The 21,801-nt window shown below is 43.7% G+C and overlaps 1 protein-coding gene across 1 annotated transcript; it reads left to right on the plus strand.

Moving 5' to 3' along the window:
* Window positions 1–4,038: 4,038 nt before the first annotated feature.
* On the plus strand, window positions 4,039–21,020 carry LBH (LBH regulator of WNT signaling pathway). Its single transcript, XM_005289544.4, has 3 exons — window positions 4,039–4,263; window positions 7,275–7,377; window positions 18,251–21,020. The coding sequence occupies exons 1-3, from the start codon at window positions 4,238–4,240 to the stop codon at window positions 18,446–18,448; spliced, it is 327 nt and encodes a 108-aa protein (XP_005289601.1). The 5' UTR covers window positions 4,039–4,237; the 3' UTR covers window positions 18,449–21,020.
* Window positions 21,021–21,801: the final 781 nt, after the last annotated feature.

Genomic DNA, 21,801 nt, shown 5'->3' on the forward strand with positions numbered 1-21,801 from the left:
TAGAGCCAAATACTACCTAAAGATCCGAGTATCTATGGGGTGGAACAGACCCAATCTAATCTGATTTAAACCCTGGAGTTCTCTGCTCTGCTTTAAAAAAAAAAAAAACTAAAAAAAAAACAGCCAGTGAGAAGAGAAACTGCTTTCTAAAAAGTCAGGGCTGGATTGAATTGTTTGTTCCAGACTTGTCCTCTGTCTAGAGTCAATCAGTCAGATTAATCACAAAACAGCCCTCAGTCAGCTTGGTACTTGAGAAATCAAAAACAAAAGACCCCAATCAGATGCTGTCATGGGAGTGAGGCCCAAAAGGATTAGGGGGAAGCCATAGAATTGAAGTGCTGCTAACTAAAGAAGCATTTTTGATACAGAAAATTGTGTGTCTGGTTTAAATGGGACACTTTCTTTTTCTTCTTTTTTTCCTTTCTTCTTTTGTTATATATGGATAATTCCATACAAATGGACAAAATCAGACTCTACATGTGTGCATGACAGGGGCAGGGAGAAATTTATGACAATCCATTAGAGGCAATTGAGAAAGGGCCCCATCTGAAGAGATATGGCGAGTCCTCAACTCCTGCTGGAGGCAAGGGGAGATCAGGGCAGTTAGGACCTGATTTTTAGAGGTATTTAGATGCCTAAAGAGTCAGGCACCCAACGGGATTTTCTAAAGCACCTAGGCACCTAACTCATATTTTAGTCACTTCAGTACTTTTGAAAATCCCACTAGGTCACCTCCCTGAACCCTGAATCTTTATGTACCTACTGCCCTTAAAAATCTGGCCCTTAGAATCTCACAGGATTGGGTCCTGGGTGAACAAAGTCAGTGACTATTGACTATTTGGTTAGGAGCAATTGAAGTGTGGGCCTGATCCTGAGCACCATTGATTTGAATGGGAATTGCTCACCTGCGCTGCTTGCATAATCAGATCAGACCTTTTGATTGTTTTAGCTCTGCTGGAGAGAACTGTTTGCCTTTTTACCTATCTGCTCGACTCACTGGCTCCAACATTTAAGAAACAAACGGCCCAAAGTCTTATTCATTGTTCATGAAATCAGTCAGATTCCTATTGCTGGCCTTCACTGGTGTCCATATGTTCTGCGGGGGGTGATGGAGGTTAAACTGATTATATTCACTTCAGGGTGAAATTAACATTGGTGGAGACAGGCAGCATCAGGCCTATGCACTGCTTAAGTCCCATTTAATCAAGTTAAGCCTAGTGCTACCCTTTTGCACAGGGGTGATTTTTCACCCACCAGAACTTAAATCTGTTTGGGAAGGTTTGATCAGGTTCTTGTGATTTACTTTAACCTGGCACAAAGGAGAGACTGATGGCTCCTGATGCAAAAAGACCACCTCCCCATTATACAATATTAAACTAGGCGATTCAGCTGTTCGACAGGCTCAGTGGAAAACACGCACACCTATGGTTTGGGGGTTGAATGGGTGGGGCAAAATTTGGTTTTAAACTCAGCTTTCAAAGATTAGAGTTTAACACATACCTATTTAAGCTTTTGTATGAGCAGCTGTTTTTCCTGCATAACATGTATCTGAAGGAGCAATATCGGTAACTACTACAAGCACCATTCATATTTATGCGCACAATTACCCATTTTGCTGGCACAAAGCTGGCTCCCTGTCTGAGAATTTATACCACGCTGGTGTTGTCAGCACAGTATCTGGGTGCCTGTTGCAGGCAAAACAGTTCCGTAGGTGATATTTGTGAGTGCTGTTTAGTAACCAACTTTCTTTTTGTCTGTCTTTCTTATTTGTATTATGGTAGCAACTAACGCACCAACTCGAGGATCAGAGTCTAGTGCTAGGTGTTGTACAAGTAGGTAAAATAAAGACAGTTCCTGCCCTAGGCTGTGAGCTCCAGGATTACAAGAAGACATAAAAAAGCCTGAAGCAGATGGACAGGGAGATGGAGGATAGGAAGGGAGGGTAACAGTAAAAACATGTTGCATAAATTGGTAGTCTCAGCAGCCCAGCCTGACTAATGACTGATGGTAGTACTTCGCAGGCATCTACGTCTGATTTGACCCACATAGTAGCTGCTACTCTGTATCCCTTGTGATTTATTTTTGCTCAGCTGTTTCCTAAGGATTTTTAGTGTGTGGGATTAGTTTGTGCACACAGTTTAGGGTTTAAATTAAATTTTTAAGGCACACAGGCCTTTTGGGGCACTCTGCCCAGGGATGACTTTCATCCCCAGTGATTTAATTTTAAGAGGAAAGTTGGGGAAATTTACCCGTTCACCTAAACTATCTGTTACCTTGTTCTAATGTTTCTATAATTTTCCCAGGCAGGCAATGTATTTTCCCCCTCCTCCTGTATTTTGCTGTGGTTGTATTCTTGTTTGCTAAATATGGCTTGGCATTATTTGCCTCATTTGGGAGTTTTGAGACCATTGTGTGGTTTCCTGCTCAATGCCCTCCTGTTAAAAGTTTCACAAATCAATCTTTGCCTGCGCAGACACTCATGCATACCCTGTCTATCTTGTAGGTAATCCGCCAACAAGAGAATCCTCCCCAACAGGATTTGAGAGATCAGTTAGAGATCGTTTCTCTCTCTCTCTCTGTCTCTTTTTTTGGGAGGTGCAGGGAAGGCAGTATCAATAGAGCTGGGAGAAACCCAATGGATCAGTGTCCGTATCTCTCTAACTTAACCTGAAAGCGGCAAGGAAATTCAAAGTTGGGGTTCACACGGTATTCTCATCTCACCCCAATTTGCCTAAGCATCCCAGAGGTCTCCAGCAATATGTGGTTTTACATAAGGCAAATAGTGGTGTCTAGGCACTCGGGGTAAAATTCACCCCATGTAGAGCCACTTCAATCCCATTTAATTCCTCCATTTATGGTTCGAGGGAGATTAAGTGGTGCACAGGCAATATGATGGCCCTCTGTTTGAGGGTGAATTTCACCTAAAGTGAGATGAGGTGTTAAGGACAGAGTGTCAACCCTACCTCAGATTTTTGTTACTTCTGTTACCTAAAAACAGTCATTGCTACTGGAAACTAGTGGGCAGATGCTACTCTCAGCACACTGGTGTAAACGCAGAGCAACTCTATTAGCGTCTACAAAAACAACAAGGAGTCTGGTGGCACCTTAAAGACTAACAGATTAGCGTCTGTGGATTTATACCCAGGTAACTGAGAGCAGAGTCTGGCCCAACCTTTGTGTTTGTGTGTGTATGAGTGAGGGAGTGCCATTGACGTCGAGTGGAAAAAACCCAGCACTAGAAACTATTCCTTCCTCCAACAAAGAAGCATAACACATTAAAAATAAGATCCAACATGAACAGCAAGGGTGAAAAAAAACAAAAACTCAGCAAGGCAACTTGTGATCATGCAGCTCTTCCTCCTCCCACCTTCCCATGGATTATTTTAAACCTTGCTCCTATCCAGATTAGGCAGCCCAAAATAGAAACCAATGGTGCTCTCTTCTCTTCAGCGTACACTTGGAGGCAGCAAGGTAAAGAAAACAGGGGAGTAAGGCAGAAATCTGAAAGGGGGAGGAGTGGCTGCTGTGATTGGTACTAACAGCTCAGTCTGGTGAGAGCCAGGCGGGTGGATGTGACAGAGATGAGGGAGCTGTGCTTGACTAGCTCGTGGGCCTGTGCTGCCAGTCACAGTTTCAATGAATGGGTTTTGTTTTTTTAAAAGGAGTGAGCGTGTAAACGTCTCGTGCAGACTCACTACCAAAGCTCTTAGCAAATGCGGAGCCTCCCTGATCTCTCATTTCTGTGCAAACCCAAACACCCACCGCCCGCTTGGAAACGCAGCCCAGGCGAGAGGGGCTCGGTCGCGTCCCGAGCGAGAGCTGGGCTGGATAACAACCTGCAGCAGCCCGAGCCCCGGTGATGCCATGGCAGCGAAGCCCAGCTGTGTCCAATCGGCGCTCGCCAGCCCGGCTCCCAGAGCGGCTGCTCGCCGCGGGCTGGAAGCACGAAACCATTCATGATTTTGGTGACGTCATCCACAGGAGGAGGCGGGCGCTCTGGACAAAGCCACGCCCCTTCTTCTATATAAGCGCCTTCCCGGGTTGCTGGTGCGGCTTAGGGCTGTAGTGATAGCTAGCAGTGTGTCATTTGGGGTTAAAAGCCGATCAGCGCGTAGCCTCCCCGCTGGGCTGCTGTGCCCCCGGCCATCTCTCACTGCTCTCAGGGAAAACCACTGGACTCCTTTGCTCCCCGTTTTTGCATCCCAAAGACGCTTGTCAGCCTTTGTGGTAGGACTTCATGTCTGTATTTTTTCCCATTCACTGGTGAGTACCCTCTTGCGGGTTCCCCGGGGGTGGTTGGCGGGCTGGGAGCTGGTTAAGGCTTTGGCTGTGCCTGGGGTAACTTTTGAAGGGGAGGTGGGGGGTGATATTCGTCCTGCAATGGCTTTGCAGGCAGAAGTCACAGTCAAGGTTGTGACGGGAGAGGGGGGAGGTGTGAGGGAATGGAAACAAAGGAAGTGAGCTTGGAGGCTGCAGTAAAGCGTGCAGAGGGGCTGGGGGAGGTTTGCTAGAAAACGTGCCCAGATCTTCACCTACCCGCCCCAGTTCCGAAAATCTAGTGGGTCCTGGAGATTGTGCTTGGGGGGGGCGGGTGGGTTGGTTCGGAAGCCCACTTGCGAGTGGATGCGTGAGCTGCCGCCAGGGCTGCAAAGCCTTGTGCCGGAGAGAGGGTTTTTATTCACCTTGGGAGTCTGTGAGGCTGCCCTGGGGAAGCTGCAACAGGCGCTAGCAGTGGCCTGAGCCCCGCTGGCGAGTTGGAGGGGAAGGGGTGTTGCAGAAGCGATCTGGCTGCCGTTGATCTCCTGCTGTAGCGGCTGCAGTGTCCCATCCTTTCACCTCCCTCCCCCCTTGCGGTGACTCGTAAGCGCCTCTTTATCCTCTCCCTGGCTTGGGAGAAGAGAGCGGGCGGGACTGTGCAGGGATCATGCCGGGGAAGGCGGGCGGAAATACTTTCCGGGTGTGTTTGTCGAGCAGCTGGAACTTGCTAGGCGGCTTGCAATCTCGCACCCGGTTACCATCCTTCTTGCGCTGCGCCTGAGCACTATCAGGCGCTGGGACCAGCAGCCAAGGCAGAGGCGATCAGGTCAGCTGGGGAAACTGACCAGGCAAACCGCTTGGCTGCAGCTGCTTATCCTAACCCCAACTTCCTTCCTTAGGGAGATGGTGTAGCAGCCTTCCCGTTGCCTTGCATCCTCCCCCCCTCCCATTCCTACCCCAATAACTTCAGAAGGCCAGACTGAGCTCTGTTATATCCGAGTAAGCAACTGAATTCAGCAGTTACTCCTGGGATGAATTTAGCCCATTGGTATCACTGCCTGTTCCTCTGGATTTACACCTATATAACGGTGGGCACAGGCTGGGCCAGGCTCCCTTATTGCCTGTACACTCCTTTTCAAGTGCATCCTTTGAACAATGTGTGCAAGTCCATCTGAGGACTGAAATTGGAATAGCCCTGGACTAGAGCTACATGTTAAAGCAGATTGCTTGGGAACTTTGGTGAGCTTGTCACCTTTCTTTATTATTGCCAGGTAGCCATGGGGCAGCTAAAATTGAGGCCCTAAAACCCCTCTTTTCAGTTGCTTATGACTTTCTTGCTTATCTTCCATTTGAGCTGAATGGAAGATAGAAGGGTTGCTCAGGTTATAACACTGGAACTTACGCTGCACCTCTAACCTTTCTTTCCAAATTAAAAATCACCCTGTTTAATATCCTTAACATTGCTTCTGGGAGTTGTAAAAGGACACTGGATTAAGCAGCCTTCCTCCCCTGTTAATACCTTGTATTATTAGAGCTGAGGGATCTAAACATCTGACTACATTTCAACAACATTCTTGTTCACTTCCTTTATTTCGATTCCCTTGATGAAAATAGACTCTGTAGCTCATGCAATAGTTTGGATTGCAAACGCTTTTGGGGGATGGTTGCAGGCAAATGTGATTTTTAAGTACAATAGAAGACAGTCCTAGAAACATGCATGTAGATACTGGATTTTGCAAAAACCTTTGTTTTTACTAATCCTGTGCTGATGTACTAGTATCCTTTTTAACCCATCTAGAGTTGGAAAATAGAGAGCTCCAGCTCATCAAACAAATGGCTCTATGTAACTTCTCACTCCCAGTATGTTGCAGCAGAGGATAGGAAGTACACAAACTACTATTAGCTTAGGCTAGGGAGTTTGTATACTAAACTGCAGTGCACTTGCCGAGATCTCCCATCAGCAAGGTTCTTGATGTACCACTTAGTGAGAGCTTGGAAAAGAACACTCTTTTTCCAGCTCTCTGCCAGTTACCTGATAGGTGACACAGACAATGATGTGGCTCCACAAGTTGTTATGCCTGAGTGGGGTATCTGACATAATGAAACATGCATCAACTCTAATGCTACAGCTTCCACCGCTGCTACTTATAAGAGCTGGTGCATCATATGGTCTCACTTTGCCACTGTAAACAAAGCCTTTGTCTGTGCTTATCATTATATATCTGCTTACCTGTGTATCTTGTGCTTTGGGATGCTTTTGAAAGCCCTCATTGTGCTGTTTCATGCATAGTAAGCTGGAGTGGCATTAGAAGGGCAATGTGAACTTGTCTCAAGTGACTTCATAGGAGCAAGGTGCAAGGGATAGTCAATATTTTGGTGACAAATGTGAGTTGGCTTGTGTGTGCAAATACAAAGTACTGTGGTTATAAATAGGCTTAAGCAATAGCATAATGTAAAATAGAGGAACTACAAGCTGTGAAAATCAACTTGACTTTCTCAAATTGTCGAGCTGGAAACTTCATTATGACTGCAAAAGCAGAGCTACAATTGGCATATCTCATACTCAACTGGTGTGGAAATCCCTGAAGTAGTAAAATAAGTCGTAGGAGTTAAAACTGATTAGTTTTTAAAGCTGTGGGGGGAAAAAAACAGTAAGTGCTAGTGCTTGGTTTGGGTTTTTTTAACCTACACTCGAGGGTAAAGTTGGAGGAAGTGGAGTTAAATTTTAATCAGTCTTGGTGAAATCTTGTATTGCTCGAAGTGAGATCCTGCAAACTACTTTTTGGGTCATGATATGTACTGATTCTTTAGGTGAATAATTTTTGATTCCCTTACAAAGAAGGGGATGGGGGAAGAACAGAAATAGGATTTAGTGGTTTAGCATTTTGGTTCTTATCTGTGACTAGCTCTGCAGCCGTATAAAGCTTTAGTTTTTAGATACCACATAATCTTGTTCAAGGACCGTAGTGATCTAATGGCTCCATGAGAGCTGAAAAAGTATCTTTCTTTGTTTCCAGCCCTGATTATCTGAGATCAGCTGAAATGACTGAAGTGATGATGAATACTACATCTATGGATGAAATTGGGCTAAGTCCCCGCAAGGATGGCCTATCATATCAGGTAAGCTTTCTGTTGACCGGACAGCATAGTTGGCTGGTTAGGTAATAGTCAACTATGGAACTGTCCAAGCTAGGTTGCAAATTTCTAGCCTTTCCATAATCTGAGATAATAAATCTTGCTGTAGTGAGAACAAGTCAATGGTCTAGAATGTTGGCTTGGCAGGAGCAATTTGTCTAAATTTAATTTCCATCTTAATATCTGATTGTATTAACCAAGTACCTCTCTGTTTGTTTGGTTTTTTACATAATCCTGATCATGTAGCATTCTTGGGGATGGGCTATGTCAGGGGGAAGTTAGCCCTAGTGGACAATCTAACCCTGGAGTTTCTTTTGACAGATCTGCAACTTGGCCCACAAGCAGTCTGCCTAGAGCAGATGGGAGGAGTTGTTTGTGGCACTTCAGTCTTTTAAGATAATTCTTTGTTTATACTGCACAAATCAGGCTATTTTAAACTGTTTGCCATGTGCCATATGAGACAGTCTATTTCCCCATTCTCCCCACAAAACCTTAATCTTCATACTCAGTGGTATAAGCTTCTGGCACTTGAAGAACCTTTGGTAGGAGGATATAACTTAAAATGACTGGTTAGTGGAATTAGCTAGAAACTGGATTTTTTTTCCATCCCACAAAAATTGCAAAAGCTAAAATAGTAAAGTGTTTGTGGTGTGTGTGTTTGTGGTTTTTTTAACACCCTCCAAATGACAGGGTTCTAAATTTTATTTTTGAAAATAAAGCAAATTTTTAAAATGAAACTACTTTGCTATGGAAAATCTAAACTTTCTTTCCAAAAATAACATTGTGTTTTACTGTTTCTGAAAATGTTTTTTTTTTTTTTTTTCAAAACAAAGATTTTCATTAAAATTGATATAATTTTGCAAAATGTTTTGGTTCAGCTTAAGCAGCATCTTCAGATGAGAAACTTTTGACAAAACTTTCAACCAGCTCTAGTGACTAGCTCTATGGGCCATTAAAACAATATTGCTGGATGTGGAGAGCTGTTGTATATCTTTTGATATTTGCCTATTGATTAACCAACATTTCAATGCTTGTCTCAATCCATTTTCTACATCGCCTGAGATATGCAAAGAATGAGCATTTGAGTAATTGTACCTTCCCAGTCCTCTGAAATGGAGACTTCCACCCTTTAACTACCTTGTGGGAGACATACTATTAAAGTCTGATATGAGAACTTGTGCGTGCAAGTGGCTGGTTTATGTGTATGCCTGATCTGTGCAGAACAGGGCAGTTTTTTATATTTTATATATTTCCACTTGCAGATGCTATTACAGCAACTGTATGTGTAGGTTTTAGGTATGCATGCAAATTGGTGCACCGTTGCATGCCTAGCTCTTTAAAAGGGCCTTAAATATACTAGCATAAAGAGTGCATCAACATGTTAGATCCAACCTAAACAAACCCTCTGGACAGGGAAAATGTGGTGTATTTGATCCAAAAAACTCTGGTTCCACATGCTGTGCTCTGTTTACATGGCTGCATGTGAAATAGCTGTTTGAGTGGCTCTAAAGGTTGTAAGGATGCTCATGAGTGAGTTGGGGCTTCTAGAGAGTGGGTACACTTCAACAAGAAGAGTCCTCAAACTCTGCTTCATCATGAAAGCGCACAACCAGCCTCTGCAATAATGGTGTTAATAGGTCACCGCAGGAAACACCATATAATCCAGTTAGGCCCATAACTCCCTTCTTCTAGGCTCCTCTTAAACTCCAAAACCTCCAGATCTGTATGGACAGAACTAGTCAGAATCTAGGTGCCCTGCTTGTCCTAACTATATTGCGTGAGCTGGGTTTTTCCAGCGTTCGATACTAGGACCAGGTCTACACTCCACATTTATTTCAGTATAACTGTGGCTCCAGGGTGTAAAAAAAACCCCACATCCTTGAGTGATGTCCTTTATACTGACCTAACTCCCATATAGACAGGATTGTCTCAGCAGGAGAGCTTCTCCCATCGACATAGCTACTGCCTCTTGCGGAGTTGGCATTAAGCTGACTGGAGAGCAATCTCCTGTCAACTTCAAGTGTCTTCATCCGAAGCGCTGCATCGGCCGATGCAGGTTTGTAGTGCAGACCTGCAGTAAATGTTTGTTTAGACCCTAACATTGGAGGGCAAACTGATTGGTTGCAGCATTCAAGTTGCTGGGAGTTCCATTAACATTTGCAAGTTGCATTTAGTACTAAGTTTTGCAAATTACTGTATCTGCAAAGTGTTATTGGCTCTCAGCACTCTTGCTTCTCTGTAGTGGGTCTGGTCCTATTCAAATACCCGCAAGCTTCTTATTGTTCTGTCTACACTTGCTTGGCCTAACTGACAGCCTAGTTGACTGTAAGAAGCTACTTTCTCCCTCTGTTACCCTACAGTCTTTGGCTGGCTGGGTGGAGTGAAAGAAGTGGGTGGTCACCTTTTTAGTAGGACACTAACCACATGCTGGCAATCTTCAGAAGCAAATTGTTATATGAACAATGTACAAAGGACAACACTTGTTTACATTGTCTGTAAACTGGGCTACAGTGGGGAATGAAGGTCTAGACTGTAGTCCTCCGACTAATGCACTGGGATGGAAACTATTTGTCATATTGTGGTATGGATTACTAAATATGAACAGTGATAGAAAATTAAACTGCCTTGTACAGTTTAAAGTAAAATCAAACACTGACAATGAAAGAGGAAACCCCTCTAACAGGATGCAAACAAAACCAGTAGCTTACTGCTTTCTGTGACTGGCACTGCTGACCTACCCCTCCTGCAGATTGTGAAAGATTTTCTATATGGGAAATTGTACACTAGTCTATTGAGTGCCTGAGCTTAGTATTTTACAAGTGGACAGGGCTAATGAAGCATGAATGCTCCTGCAATACAAGCCACATTATTCTAAGCTACAAAATCTTCCATCTGTCCTGCAGAGTTGAATTCCAATTAGAAGAACCACAGCACTTGGATATAAGAGGCAAGGACTTGTAAAACCAGAATTGGAACTCTGTTGCTTTATTAGTATTTTCTTGGACAGTGGACAGGCAGTCCCTTAATTTCAACATGACTCTTCTGTACCAATGTTCAACTTAGTTTTGGATTGTGGTGGAGATGAACTTGACATGAAATTTTAAATCTAACCATGGGTCTCTAGATCCCTGAGCATTCAAACTGGTCCCTAGTTGGATCCTGCTCCTAGAAGGGGACTGTTCTTCAGAAGGTGGCCCTTAACAGTAGAAAGCTCATGAACTAACTTGCAAGATTTTAGTGCCCTTAAATCAAAACCTCTATCCTAAAGTAAGTGAGCATAGATTTGGTACTCAGCTCTGTTTTGAAATGCTCTCATGATCACTGGAAAACAGTCTGGATATCCAGCTATAAAAGGCTCTGTACTAAGAGAATGTAAACATAGAGTTCAGCAGAACTTTGCAGGAAAGATTAACCAGTGATTTCTAAACTTTATTGTAAGATTCCTGACTCTGTTCCCCACCAGCTGTTGTGGTCTGTAAACTTAAAACACTGATGTCTTCCTACTCCAGGCAATAGACTCTTAGTTCTGTCTAGATATTCAACTGAACTTGTGTACCTCATGAGTCCAGTGCATGTCAGGAAAATGAACGTATCATGGTACATTTGCTCTTAAAGTAGCAATGTGAAGGCTTGACTTCTAGAAGGTTGAAGCAAGCATTCTTCTTGCAGAAGTCTATATACAGTACCTACTTTGCATGTACTGTTGTACTCACATTGGCCTAAATGCAATTTTATGTACACAAACACATCTCCACCCTCAACTTTCTGTTCATTTGCTTTAATGATAGCTAGCATGGAACTATACTTAAATGCAACCAATAGACAGTCTTGGAGACTTTAAGCTAATGCACTTAAAACTCTTTCCTTGTTGGACAAAGCTTTTATTAATACAGTACCTACAACCAAGGCTCTGTTAGCTCCCAGGAAGAGGGCTCAGCCACCAGGTTTGAAGGGCCAAAATAGAAGCAGATGGTACAAGCCGAGCAGGAGTCTGGCACAATAAAAATGTATCCTATGGGACGCCTGGACAAAATATATCTGAAAAAATGAAGTCAGACTGGGTCTTGTGACTGCAGTGAAGAGCTATTTTTGGATCTCTAATGGCTGTCCCATAATTCCTATGGGAACATTAACACAGTAATTCATTCAAATGCAGCTGATGGAGCAAGAGGCCCCTCCTACAGAGACAAATGTGCACATGAAAAGTTTCATTCATTTCCAGTCCGTCAGCCTTGTGCAAGTCCTGTCTCTTCCTAGCCAGTTGGAGCTAATGTATGGTGACCCCTTTTTTTCCTCTCTCTTTGTGCCTCCACCAGCCCTGAGAGAGGCCCGTTATCTGAAAACACCTAGCCACTCTCTGCTGGCTCCCCTTCTAATGTCATTCCACAGCAGCACAAATGATGTGGGTGAGAACAAGGCTCTCAAGACTAAATTAATCATTTCTGCTGCAGTGTTGTCAAAACAGCGCCTTGACCTGAATCGCTCTTAATTTCTTGGACTGGTAGCTGAGGTTGAGCACAGTAAAAACATCTTGAAGCCTGAGGCAGCTGTACTGAGCAAGCAGTGTATGCCAAACTCTGAGCCAAGAATTCTTTGCTGTGGACTAACTGCCCTGGACAGGTGACTGATTTCTAAATGGGGTAGGCATGCAATGAGTGAGCTGGCTTAGTCACATCAGCCCTGCTCTGGTGGACCTGGGAAGCTCAAACACCTAAATCATGGTATTCTCATGCTGGGATCCTAGCACTGGCTAGGGATCTGATCTGTCTGACATGTGTAACCCTCACACACGTGGCAGAAACTTGGAGGTTTCCTCCCCTCCTTGAGACGAAGACTTCACAGCATCGTCTGCCCATGAAGCCACTCCTCTTTTTTTTTTTTTTTTGTTCTGCTGGAACAAAGTTGATTTTTTTCAATAGGAAAAGACATTATTGGGTGTTGCAACTAATTCCATATAGTAACATGCCAATCTGTAACTCCACTGACTTCAGTGGAGTTGAACTGATGCTGCTGAAACCTGATGTGTAACGATTCAGACATGAGAGATTGTAACACATGGACAAAGACACATGTATTGCCAACCTGATGGCTAATGGGGAACTTACTATGCCTTCATATTCACCTCTTGTATCTTAGAAGATGCCTTTATATTAACTTAAATAAGGAGGGCCATATGTGTACTGAGGCAGTCCTGCATTGGAACTGACATCTATGCACTGTGTAAAACTGTCCTCTGAAGTGATTCCACTGTACAAAATGAAAGCCTGGATGAAATAACTTCACCTGTTACATTACAGACAGTGGCTCAGGAAGTTGCACGGGCATGTGCTGACACATGTCTAGTGCATAGATCAGGCTAAATGCTTAGGCCTAGGAGCGCAATAGTGCTTCAAATGTTAATGAATGTGATCCGAGCTAAAAAGGCTAGAGATGGAATTATGAGGACTACAGATAACTCTCTTTATTGTAAACCAAGGAACAGCATTAAACTGAAACCCAGGATGATAAAGGGACCATCTGATCACAAAACCTCCATGCAGAATTTCTTACCCTCTCCTATGAAACTTTTGTAAGGGAAGATCCATTCTCCTGATTGGAAATGTCGCACACAAACGCGGCTTTCCTTACTACTCTTCATCAGTCTGAACACTTGTCTACGCTATCCTGAGTAGTCCTGGTAGTAACTGGTGCCCCAGCATTTCTTACCACTGACATGCCCCTCTGGATTATCTTTCTCTTTAATGTGAACTTTTGTCCTGCCTCTTGGAAGGGTATTGTGTTCTGCTTCTGGGGGTGGGAGTGGGTTGTTAACTTTATTTTTCCCCTTGACAACCCTCCATTCAGGTCTGAAATAAGATGTAGTTGGTCTCAGGCTTCTTCAAGAACCTCTAGCGTCTAGTATCATGACTCTACCTCTAAGGATGGTAGTATCTGTATGTTGTCTCTATACAGGTACATTTTGAGTACTAAAGAGGCTAAAGCACCTTTTGAATTCCATCAGTCTGCATCCAGTGGAATATCCTGTACTACTGTCATAGCAGAAAACCCAGTCTAAAGTACTAATGTCAGAACATAAGTTTCCTAGAACTTGTGTCAATACTGATACAATGACCTAGGTAGCTAGGCATGTAGGGCTCTGACCAAGGCAGCAACTGGCTTCATTTGGGAATATCTTTCGTATCTGGAGGGAGCTGTATTCTCCCACCAGTGCAGTATTACTTACAGCAATTTTCTGGGTGTCTGGGGAAGAAAAGAACCCGGGGCTGGAGTCTGATCTGTTACACCAGAGTCCATTTGAAGTTAACTTCCTTTAAGTCAATGGATGTTGCTCTGGATTTATACCAGTGCAACTTTGACTGGAATATGGGTCCTCTGTATCTAATGTTGTGATCCTTCCAAGTCTCCCATCCCCTTCCCAGAAAGCAGGATGTTAGTGCTACTGCTGTCTCGTTTTGTACTGACAATAATTAGCCCATCGTGTACAGTTAACTACACTGCATCTCACTGTCCAGTAGTATCTGGTTTCCTTATTAGCATTTCTCAGCTTCGTGCAGGAGAACTGCGAGAAGCTAGCAGCCAAAGGTTGGTTAGCTTAATTATGGCAAAGCTCCTCTGCTCTGGGGTACTGGGAAAGGGCTCTGGCACCATCTGCCTTTCCAGGGGTGTTAAATATTTTCCATTCTCGGTGCCAAGCTCTCAATCTAGAAGTCACTTTTGGGTCTTGTGGATGACCTTCAGTTTGGGGCTTCAATTTCTGGTATTGCCTTTCAGTTCACCTTCTAGGCAAAAGGTGAGAACTCAAGTTTGCATGTACCTGAGCTGGAGCTGAATCTACTGCAGAACAGAATGGGATTGCCAGAAGACCTCTGAACAAAGCTTGTCAACCACTGCCTTCTCAACAGGGCCAGCTCCAGGCACCAGCTTACCAAGCAGGTGCTTGGGGAGGCCACTTCGGAGAGGGGTGGCACGTCCAGCTGTTCGGCCGCAATTTGGCAGACGGTCCCTCACTCCTGCTCAGAGCGAAGGACCTCCCGCGGAATTGCCGCCGCAGATCATGATCGCGGCTTTTTTTTTTTTTTTGGTTGGCTGCTGGGGCGGCCAAAACCCTGGAGCCGGCCCTGCTTCTCAAATCCAGGCTAAGTATGCTGCATGTCATAGTTAGGGCAGCAAACCTATTCCTTGCCCTCTGCATCCTGCAAAGATGTGTCACAGAGCTCTTTGCATAACGCTTAGACGGGCCTTGGCTTCTAAAGCTGTGATTCAGTGACCGCAGTTGCTGTGATTACATATTCAAAGTTGTATGCAGTCGTATGTAGATAGCAGGGGCAAGTTAGCCCATCATAAACGCTCTTCTGTAGCGTTCTTGGCTGTTAGAAGGTGCCAAAAGCTCCTGTCCCACGCTGATCTTAGCTCTTTAACTCCAAGACTCTCTAGTGAAGCATGTAACTACAGGCTTTAATATCGACACTGTGTGAGTATTCACACTGCATTCCAGGACAGGATTTTGAGTGCCATGAGCTCAATGTAAAACCTGCAGTGGGTTATGTGAGTACAGATTTCCCTTTTTGTTTCCAATTCCTGCTCTGGAGGGGGATATCCCTCGGGCATTTCCATCTATGCTGCATTTCAGATGATACAGAAAAATCAGGCTGAGGAGGGTGGGTAAAGGAGTGATTCGTCTCTTCTGTATAGTGACTGGGAATCTGCCTCTTGTTTTGGAGTGGCTAGGGGTCAGATTGCATGGGGTAATTTACCTGACCTGTTCCCTGAATGTAAATGGCAGTCTTATTATGACAAACTTTTTCCTTAGCCTTGCTTGCTGCCCTTATTGTGGGAACTAGCTGTCATATGCTAGGAAATAGGGCTTCATAAAACTTTTTTTTTTCCATTGACTGTCCACACCCTTGGAAAGGGTAATTGTGACATCTCCTTTTTTTTTTTTTATGCTGCCTCTGATTAAAAGCATGACTTAGTGGAAAAAAAGGTTGACCTCCTTAGGTTCAGCCTCTCGTGCAGCTGTTCAAGATAAGATTGTGCTAGTAAAAAAAATAAAGCTAAACACCACATTTGGGGATATTTGTTTCTGAGGAAATGACTAGCTCCTTGGCTTCTGAGAAAACCAATCTGTCAGTCTATTTTCAAAACTACTCCATTTGACCTAATGTAGCTAAAATGATAGCAGCCAAAGGTTAGCAGTATAATAATTAAACTGTTTTCCTACAGTGTAGGCTATTTTAGTGGCATTATCAGCATATATAACCTACTATAATTTGCTTTCTTTCCATTGCAGCCCTCTAAACAATACAATGTCAAGGTTCTCTGTATCCCAAGTCTGGGGAGTTAATACTGAAAGTTCAGTTCTGTCTACAGCTCTTAAGCAATGGACTGGGTGTCTGGGATTGACCTCGCTGAAGCCACTAAATCGTATGAGACCCAGTTACTGTATAGCTTGCTCTGGGAATGAGTAATTGCAAGTAGCACAAACTGTAACACCCCTGTTAATGTCCCAGCATTCATAGGCCTTGTCCATACTAGACTCCCCTTAGTTTCCTAGCAGTGCAGCTGAAGGACCTGGCTAAGGTGCCCTGGAGCAGTGTAGGAGAGCTGGAATTACACCCCTCTGCCTTGCTGTCTACCACTAGCCTAGGCTGCCTGTCTGAAATGTGGCTTTTTGTTTTGATCCATTCCTGACTGGGAGTCTCTAATGGCCATACTGAGGCTGTTACTGCAGTATCGTCTCCCAAAGTTAATCTCTCCTCTCCCTCCCTTCTTAGTAGCCATTTAACTGCTACTAAACTGGCAGGAATTTGGGATTAGGTCCCAAAAAGTCTTCCATTATCTAAAGAACAACACAGCTAAAGCCTGTGAAACCCTGAGTATTCAAAGATGCATCTGAACTATGCTTTCCTTTGGCTATTGAGTGCTGGCAGTGAATCACAGAACACTCAATGGAAACTGATCTGCAGAGGGGGTTAATTGACTGCCATATTACAATATATCTCTAGTAGCTCCATTGAAGAGAAGAACAGGAGTACTTGTGGCACCTTAGAGACTAACAAATTTATTAGAGCATAAGCTTTCGTGGACTACAGCCCACTTCTTCGGATGCATTGAAGAGGTTAGGCCAAATTTTCCAAGAGTGTCTACTGGGTGTGGGTGCCCAGCATAGGACTGGAAGGGGACTTGTTGGATCATTTTGTCCAGTCCCCTTCCATTGCAGGCAACACCATCATATAGTCCCTTTCATAAATTTATCAAGCTCCATCTTAAAATTAGGTAGGTTGTTTGCTCCTCCCGGAAGGCTGTTCCCAAACTCACATGAAACACCTCAGGCTTCTGACTTGAGCATCTGCCACTACAACTGGAACTGCAAGTGCTCAGTGCTTTTTAAAAAAAACAAAAACAGGCCTTGCCTCTCAAACTGAGGCATTCCAAACTAGTGGATGCTTCTGAAAATGTAGGCACTGCTGTCTAAATGAGGCGCTACTCTCGTCTCCTCTGCAAGCCTCAGGAAAATGGAGTAGCAGTCGTGACTGCCTTCTTGTATTTTGAAGACTTTTTATATTGATGCCCAGGTAAATGCTTAGTCTTGTAAACAGGACAGGAATTTTTGATAAATGGTTAATTGCTTAATTATCACTGGATAATCAGAGTTGGCAGTTGTCCCTTTTTCCTCCTACTAAAAATTCTTGTCAGTGTGAACTGGGGTTTATTAAAGACCGTCTGTTGGTAACCCACAATAATTGCACTGCATTGCTCACAAGCAATAGTACTTTCTTGCCTCTCCTGCTTTGAAGGTTCAGTAAACATGGCATTTGGTCTCATAACTACAAGTACTCCTGCAACACACTACTACAAAAGCAAGGTGCTTTTCCTGGATTGAGTTTCTGGATTGACATCTAGCATTAACAGTGTAGTCTGCTCTAGAAAACCATCTGGGTGTTCTCCCATCTCCAGCATTCTCCTACCACAATGGCACCAGTGTTTGGGCTTGAGTGGTCTGCTGGGGTTATCAAAGGGTGGCATCCAGATGGAAGATGGCGGCAGGTCCAAAATCCACTTTAGGACTGGGAAATGCATCTAAGGAACTTTCAGTGCAATAGAAAATACTGGCCTTATAGGATAATCCGAAAAAACAAACCCATTTTCAGGAATAGTTTTACTCATTTGCATGTCACTGCACTCTAGCCTTTAAATTTCATCCCATGACCCCTGCATACTGTCCCCTAATCCTGGAAATGTTCTCTGATTTAAAGGTAACCGTGTAAAGAGCCACTTTCTCCATGTTGACTCAGAACAAGAAAACAGTCTTAGATTGCTGGTCCAAACCCTTGAGGCAAAAAGACCAAGAAGCAGAAGAGCTAAAATAGTGAGCCTGTTTTCACAATATTTCTGGCCTGACCAAAAGCAGGAAATGCAGACAACAGATTCTCATAGCAAGACTTTTTTAGCTCTGTCTGCAAATTCATGAGCATTGGTGGTAAGCAGTGAATCTCTGGGAGGCTTAGTTGATATAAGTGTCTGAAAGCATTGAGATGTCCATCTTGAACTTTATTCCAGCAGCCTGTCAGTTTTGGAATCCTTCAGATAGCTGCCCCACCCACTTTTTTTTGTATTTGTTTATTTTTTTGGCAGCATTCTGGTGCTTCAGGTCCCAGCCTGGTTCATGAGTTTTCCTGAGAAGCTAACCTGAAAACTCCTCAACTTGCAGAACTTCATGTATGGTTGACTCTGTCCCTTGGAACCAGACCTCTTGAGATTTGGCTCTTGGTAGTTGTGATGCTCTGTAAGCTGCTAGCCAATATCAAAACACTAAAATATTCTTTCTAATGGATGTACTCCTTTTTTTTTGTTTCAGATTTTTCCTGACCCCTCAGACTTTGATCGTTACTGTAAGCTGAAGGACCGCCTGCCTTCCATTGTGGTGGAGCCAACAGAGGGGGACGTGGAGAGCGGTGAGCTGAGATGGCCACCTGAGGAATTCCTTGTCCAGGAGGAGGAGGAGGAGGAAGAAGAAAACTGTGAAGAGGCAAAGAAAGAGAACAAAGAGCAATAAATGGCAGCTGAAAAAAATACAAGGGATTGTATTGTCTTGAGGGAAGAGCCACACCTGTTCTGAAGGTCTTTTTTTCTTAAGAAAAAAGACAGACAAGTTCAATTTTGCACCTGCAAGATCTTAGGTTTTTTCGTATTCTCTGTATCGAGAACTGAAGCCCTCGATGTGACACTCTCCAGACCTTCTGAGGAAGGAAGTCATGCAGAGAAAAATGTTTGCTGTTCTCAAGATCACTATCTGACTTTTTTTTTAATTTTTTTGTTAAGACTGAGAGGCGGCAGAGAAATTCCAAGGCCCTTGGTGGATGGTGAACAAGCAAGGCTGTTTAATGAGTGGTGGGGAGGGTGGGAATAAAGAGAAATGTAAGCAGTGTTGAGCAAGGAACTGCCTCTGGCTACAAAAGCATGAGACTAGAGTCTTCATCTCTCAAATTTTCCTTTCTTATAAGCTTCTGTTTGTGTATCTGGAGTGGAGGGGAAATGTGTGGTGACATGTCACAAATGGATGCTCTGCTGACATAATTGCTGGGTGGCATAGAGAGGCAAAGGGGCTTTTAGTCATTCCCCAGTTGCACATCTCCTGAAGTTACACAAGCATGTGTAGGAGTAATGGATTTCTTGCGTTCACTATCAAACCTGTTCCCAGTCTTTGCCCAGAAGATGTTTTCTTGCCTTCTCTTTCTGTCTGCATTTAAACCTTGTAATGCTGAACAGCTCAGTTGGCAGGGTCAGTGTGTTCTGCTGCTACTCTCCATCTATTTTGCAAGGTCCTTGTTTATCTTGCAGATGATTAGCATGAGGTAACAAAGAAATTTCATGTAATGTCTAAATCTACCTGAGATCTTGTTCTAGAAGTGGTTAAGATGCTTCTCTCCTGCTAGCTGAGACTGCTATAGTAAGACAAAACTCATTACAGTGCATAAAGCTTGCAAGGTGCAGGGACCACCTGCCTTCTAGATGATTCTGGGGCTGCATGGTTTCCATCTCAAACATGCTGGGTCAACCATCTGATCAAAACTGGCTTAGTAGAGGGGCATGGGGAGAATCTGCAGGGAACTGTTAGATTCGGGTTTTCTTTGTTAGCAGCAGTGCTCTACCAGAGCTCCAAGACCTAGCAATGCTGGCAGACCAAGATGCTTGCAGAAATCATCTGCTTAAAAATGGATGAAATTGAAAATTCCCACATGCAACAAAGTCAGAAGAATGTTGCCAGAACTGAAATCAAAGAGGCAGTCCTAAATCAAATGGCTGACTTGAAAAGATAAGATGGGGGCAGGGAAATGATGCCTGTCTTCAGACAGTATTTCATGGCTTTTGAGTGTTCTGGGCAAGAGGATGTGCTTCTGGTTGTAACAAAGTATTAGTAGGGTTTAATAAAGGGCAAGATGGTTTGTAAGGTCTAAGGTATCCCATGCAACTTGTTCAGTGCTGAGTTCTGTCTCTGTCCTACCTGACCTCTGTCTACAAGGGGAACTGATTGCAAGGCAGGTTGAGTTGCCACTTTTGTGGAAAGTGGCAATCCAGCAACTTTATGGAAAAGCCCCAAAGGGGCCCAAGGCATCTGTTGAGGAGCTGACAGGTCTAAGAATAAAGTGCTGGTAGTTTCCACCTTAAAACAAGTCTGGAGACACTAAAGGAAGAAAGACAAATGTTAAGGCCTTAACCAGACCTTATGATAAAACCCAGTGCATCCTGTCTACTAATAACTGGTTCAATTAAAAAAAATCTATTTGGACTTTGTGTGTGCGTGTGTGTGTGTGTGTGTATATATATATATATATATTTGTATCTAATACCTCATGAGTAGTTTAAACGCTGGTGGGGGTTGGGGGATTGCTTTTAACATATCAGCAGAATTGTTTTAGTCTTCGTCTTGCTTGTGATTTAAACATAATGGCAATAACTTATCAGCTCTGTTACTATTTCAGACAGACCTGAGGGATTGGAGACTGACTTTTTTTGCATTGTTCTGACTAGTAGCAATGTAGAATGCAGCTTGTCTCTTCCTTCTTTTTTAGCAGCAAAGAACCAGTCTCATACTCACTCCCAGGTTTGGTGGATGCTTTGTCATCACTGACCTCTCATCATGATCTAGTGATGTTATCATTTTTAAACTGATGGATCCAGCTGTTTGTATCTGAACATCTGTTCTAGTCTTGCTGTCTAATGGAATGAGCTTGTACACCTGTATACCAGCCAGTCTCAATGTTTTAAACTGTTACTTGTCTTCAATCTGTGCCACCATGTTGAGGCTTGTTAACAGATTACTATGTGGGTAGCAAAAGGATGGAAATCCTTATCCTACAGATCTGAGGAGAAATGTCTGCCGTAAAGACTGGTATATTCCTGTCTGCATCCCCCTCTTTTGTTTTTTTCTTTTTAAGTATTGTGTATTTCTATTTGTCAAATGTATTTGAAGAACAAAGAACTCCAGTAAAACTCCTGTTGTCTGTACATTCTATTTCTGTAATTCTTTTTTGAGCCTCAGGGAGAAGCTAGCTTTTTTTTTTTTTCCTCAAACTACTTTTTTGTCACTGTGACAGTTGTAAATAAAGTTTGAAAATGCTTTCCAACTTGGTGGCTTTTTTTAAATTCTGCTTACAGAAAAGTGGGTTGGGCTTTGATTTCCCAGTGCTTTAATCTGTACCGGAAGCAACCTTTCACCTTAAAAGCAAGGCCATATTATGCAAAGCACTTTGGCATGGGCATGTGTCCCAGTAAAGCTGATGTAATTTAAGCATATGTTTAGACTTAATTATAATTCTTAAGGGGCTTGCTGAGCTAGCACCTAAATCACTTGAAAGGATGAAATCAAGAGGCCTGACTCTTCATTGCCTTGCACCTCTGCAAAGAACTAAGGGGGTGTGGGAATCTGCAAAGGGACTTGGGAAGTGCAAGTTGGGCACCTCGGAAATCACAGGAACAACACTGCAATCTACAAAACTGAATTGGGCAACTAGGCTCTGTCTCTCCATTTGTTGGATTGGGAGCCTAAGAACATGATCCACAGTCTAGAAGCCAGTATGCTAGACTCTCCCGGTCTAAGTTAGCCAATGGGAGATGCCCAGCTGCTAAGTCCTACCCATTTCTCAGAGATGGATGTCAAGGTGTAGGCAGGTGCCTAGCTATCCATGAATGGGTATGTAGTTTCTTGTGGGAGCAAGTTCGGTACCTGCCTCACTCCTCGAGGAGGTGGTGGCGGTCCTGGTCCACCCTAAGTTTAGCATAGTGGTTATAGCACTCTATGGGGATGTGGGAGATCCAGGTTCAATTCCCACCTGCCTCTACCTGTGGGAGGGGAGAGGATTGGAACTGGGGGGGTGGGGTCTCGCCTCTCAGGGCAGTGTTCTAACC

Source organism: Chrysemys picta, chromosome 3 (assembly GCF_011386835.1).
Source record: "Chrysemys picta bellii isolate R12L10 chromosome 3, ASM1138683v2, whole genome shotgun sequence".
NCBI lineage: Eukaryota > Metazoa > Chordata > Testudines > Emydidae > Chrysemys > Chrysemys picta.

Coding starts and splice junctions, on each gene's coding strand:
- LBH (XM_005289544.4), top strand. CDS start 4,238: ATGTCTGTATTTTTTCCCATTCACTG. Junction 4,264..7,274: donor GTATTTTTTCCCATTCACTG/GTGAGTACCCTC, acceptor CTTTGTTTCCAG/CCCTGATTATCTGAGATCAG. Junction 7,378..18,250: donor AGGATGGCCTATCATATCAG/GTAAGCTTTCTG, acceptor TTTTTGTTTCAG/ATTTTTCCTGACCCCTCAGA.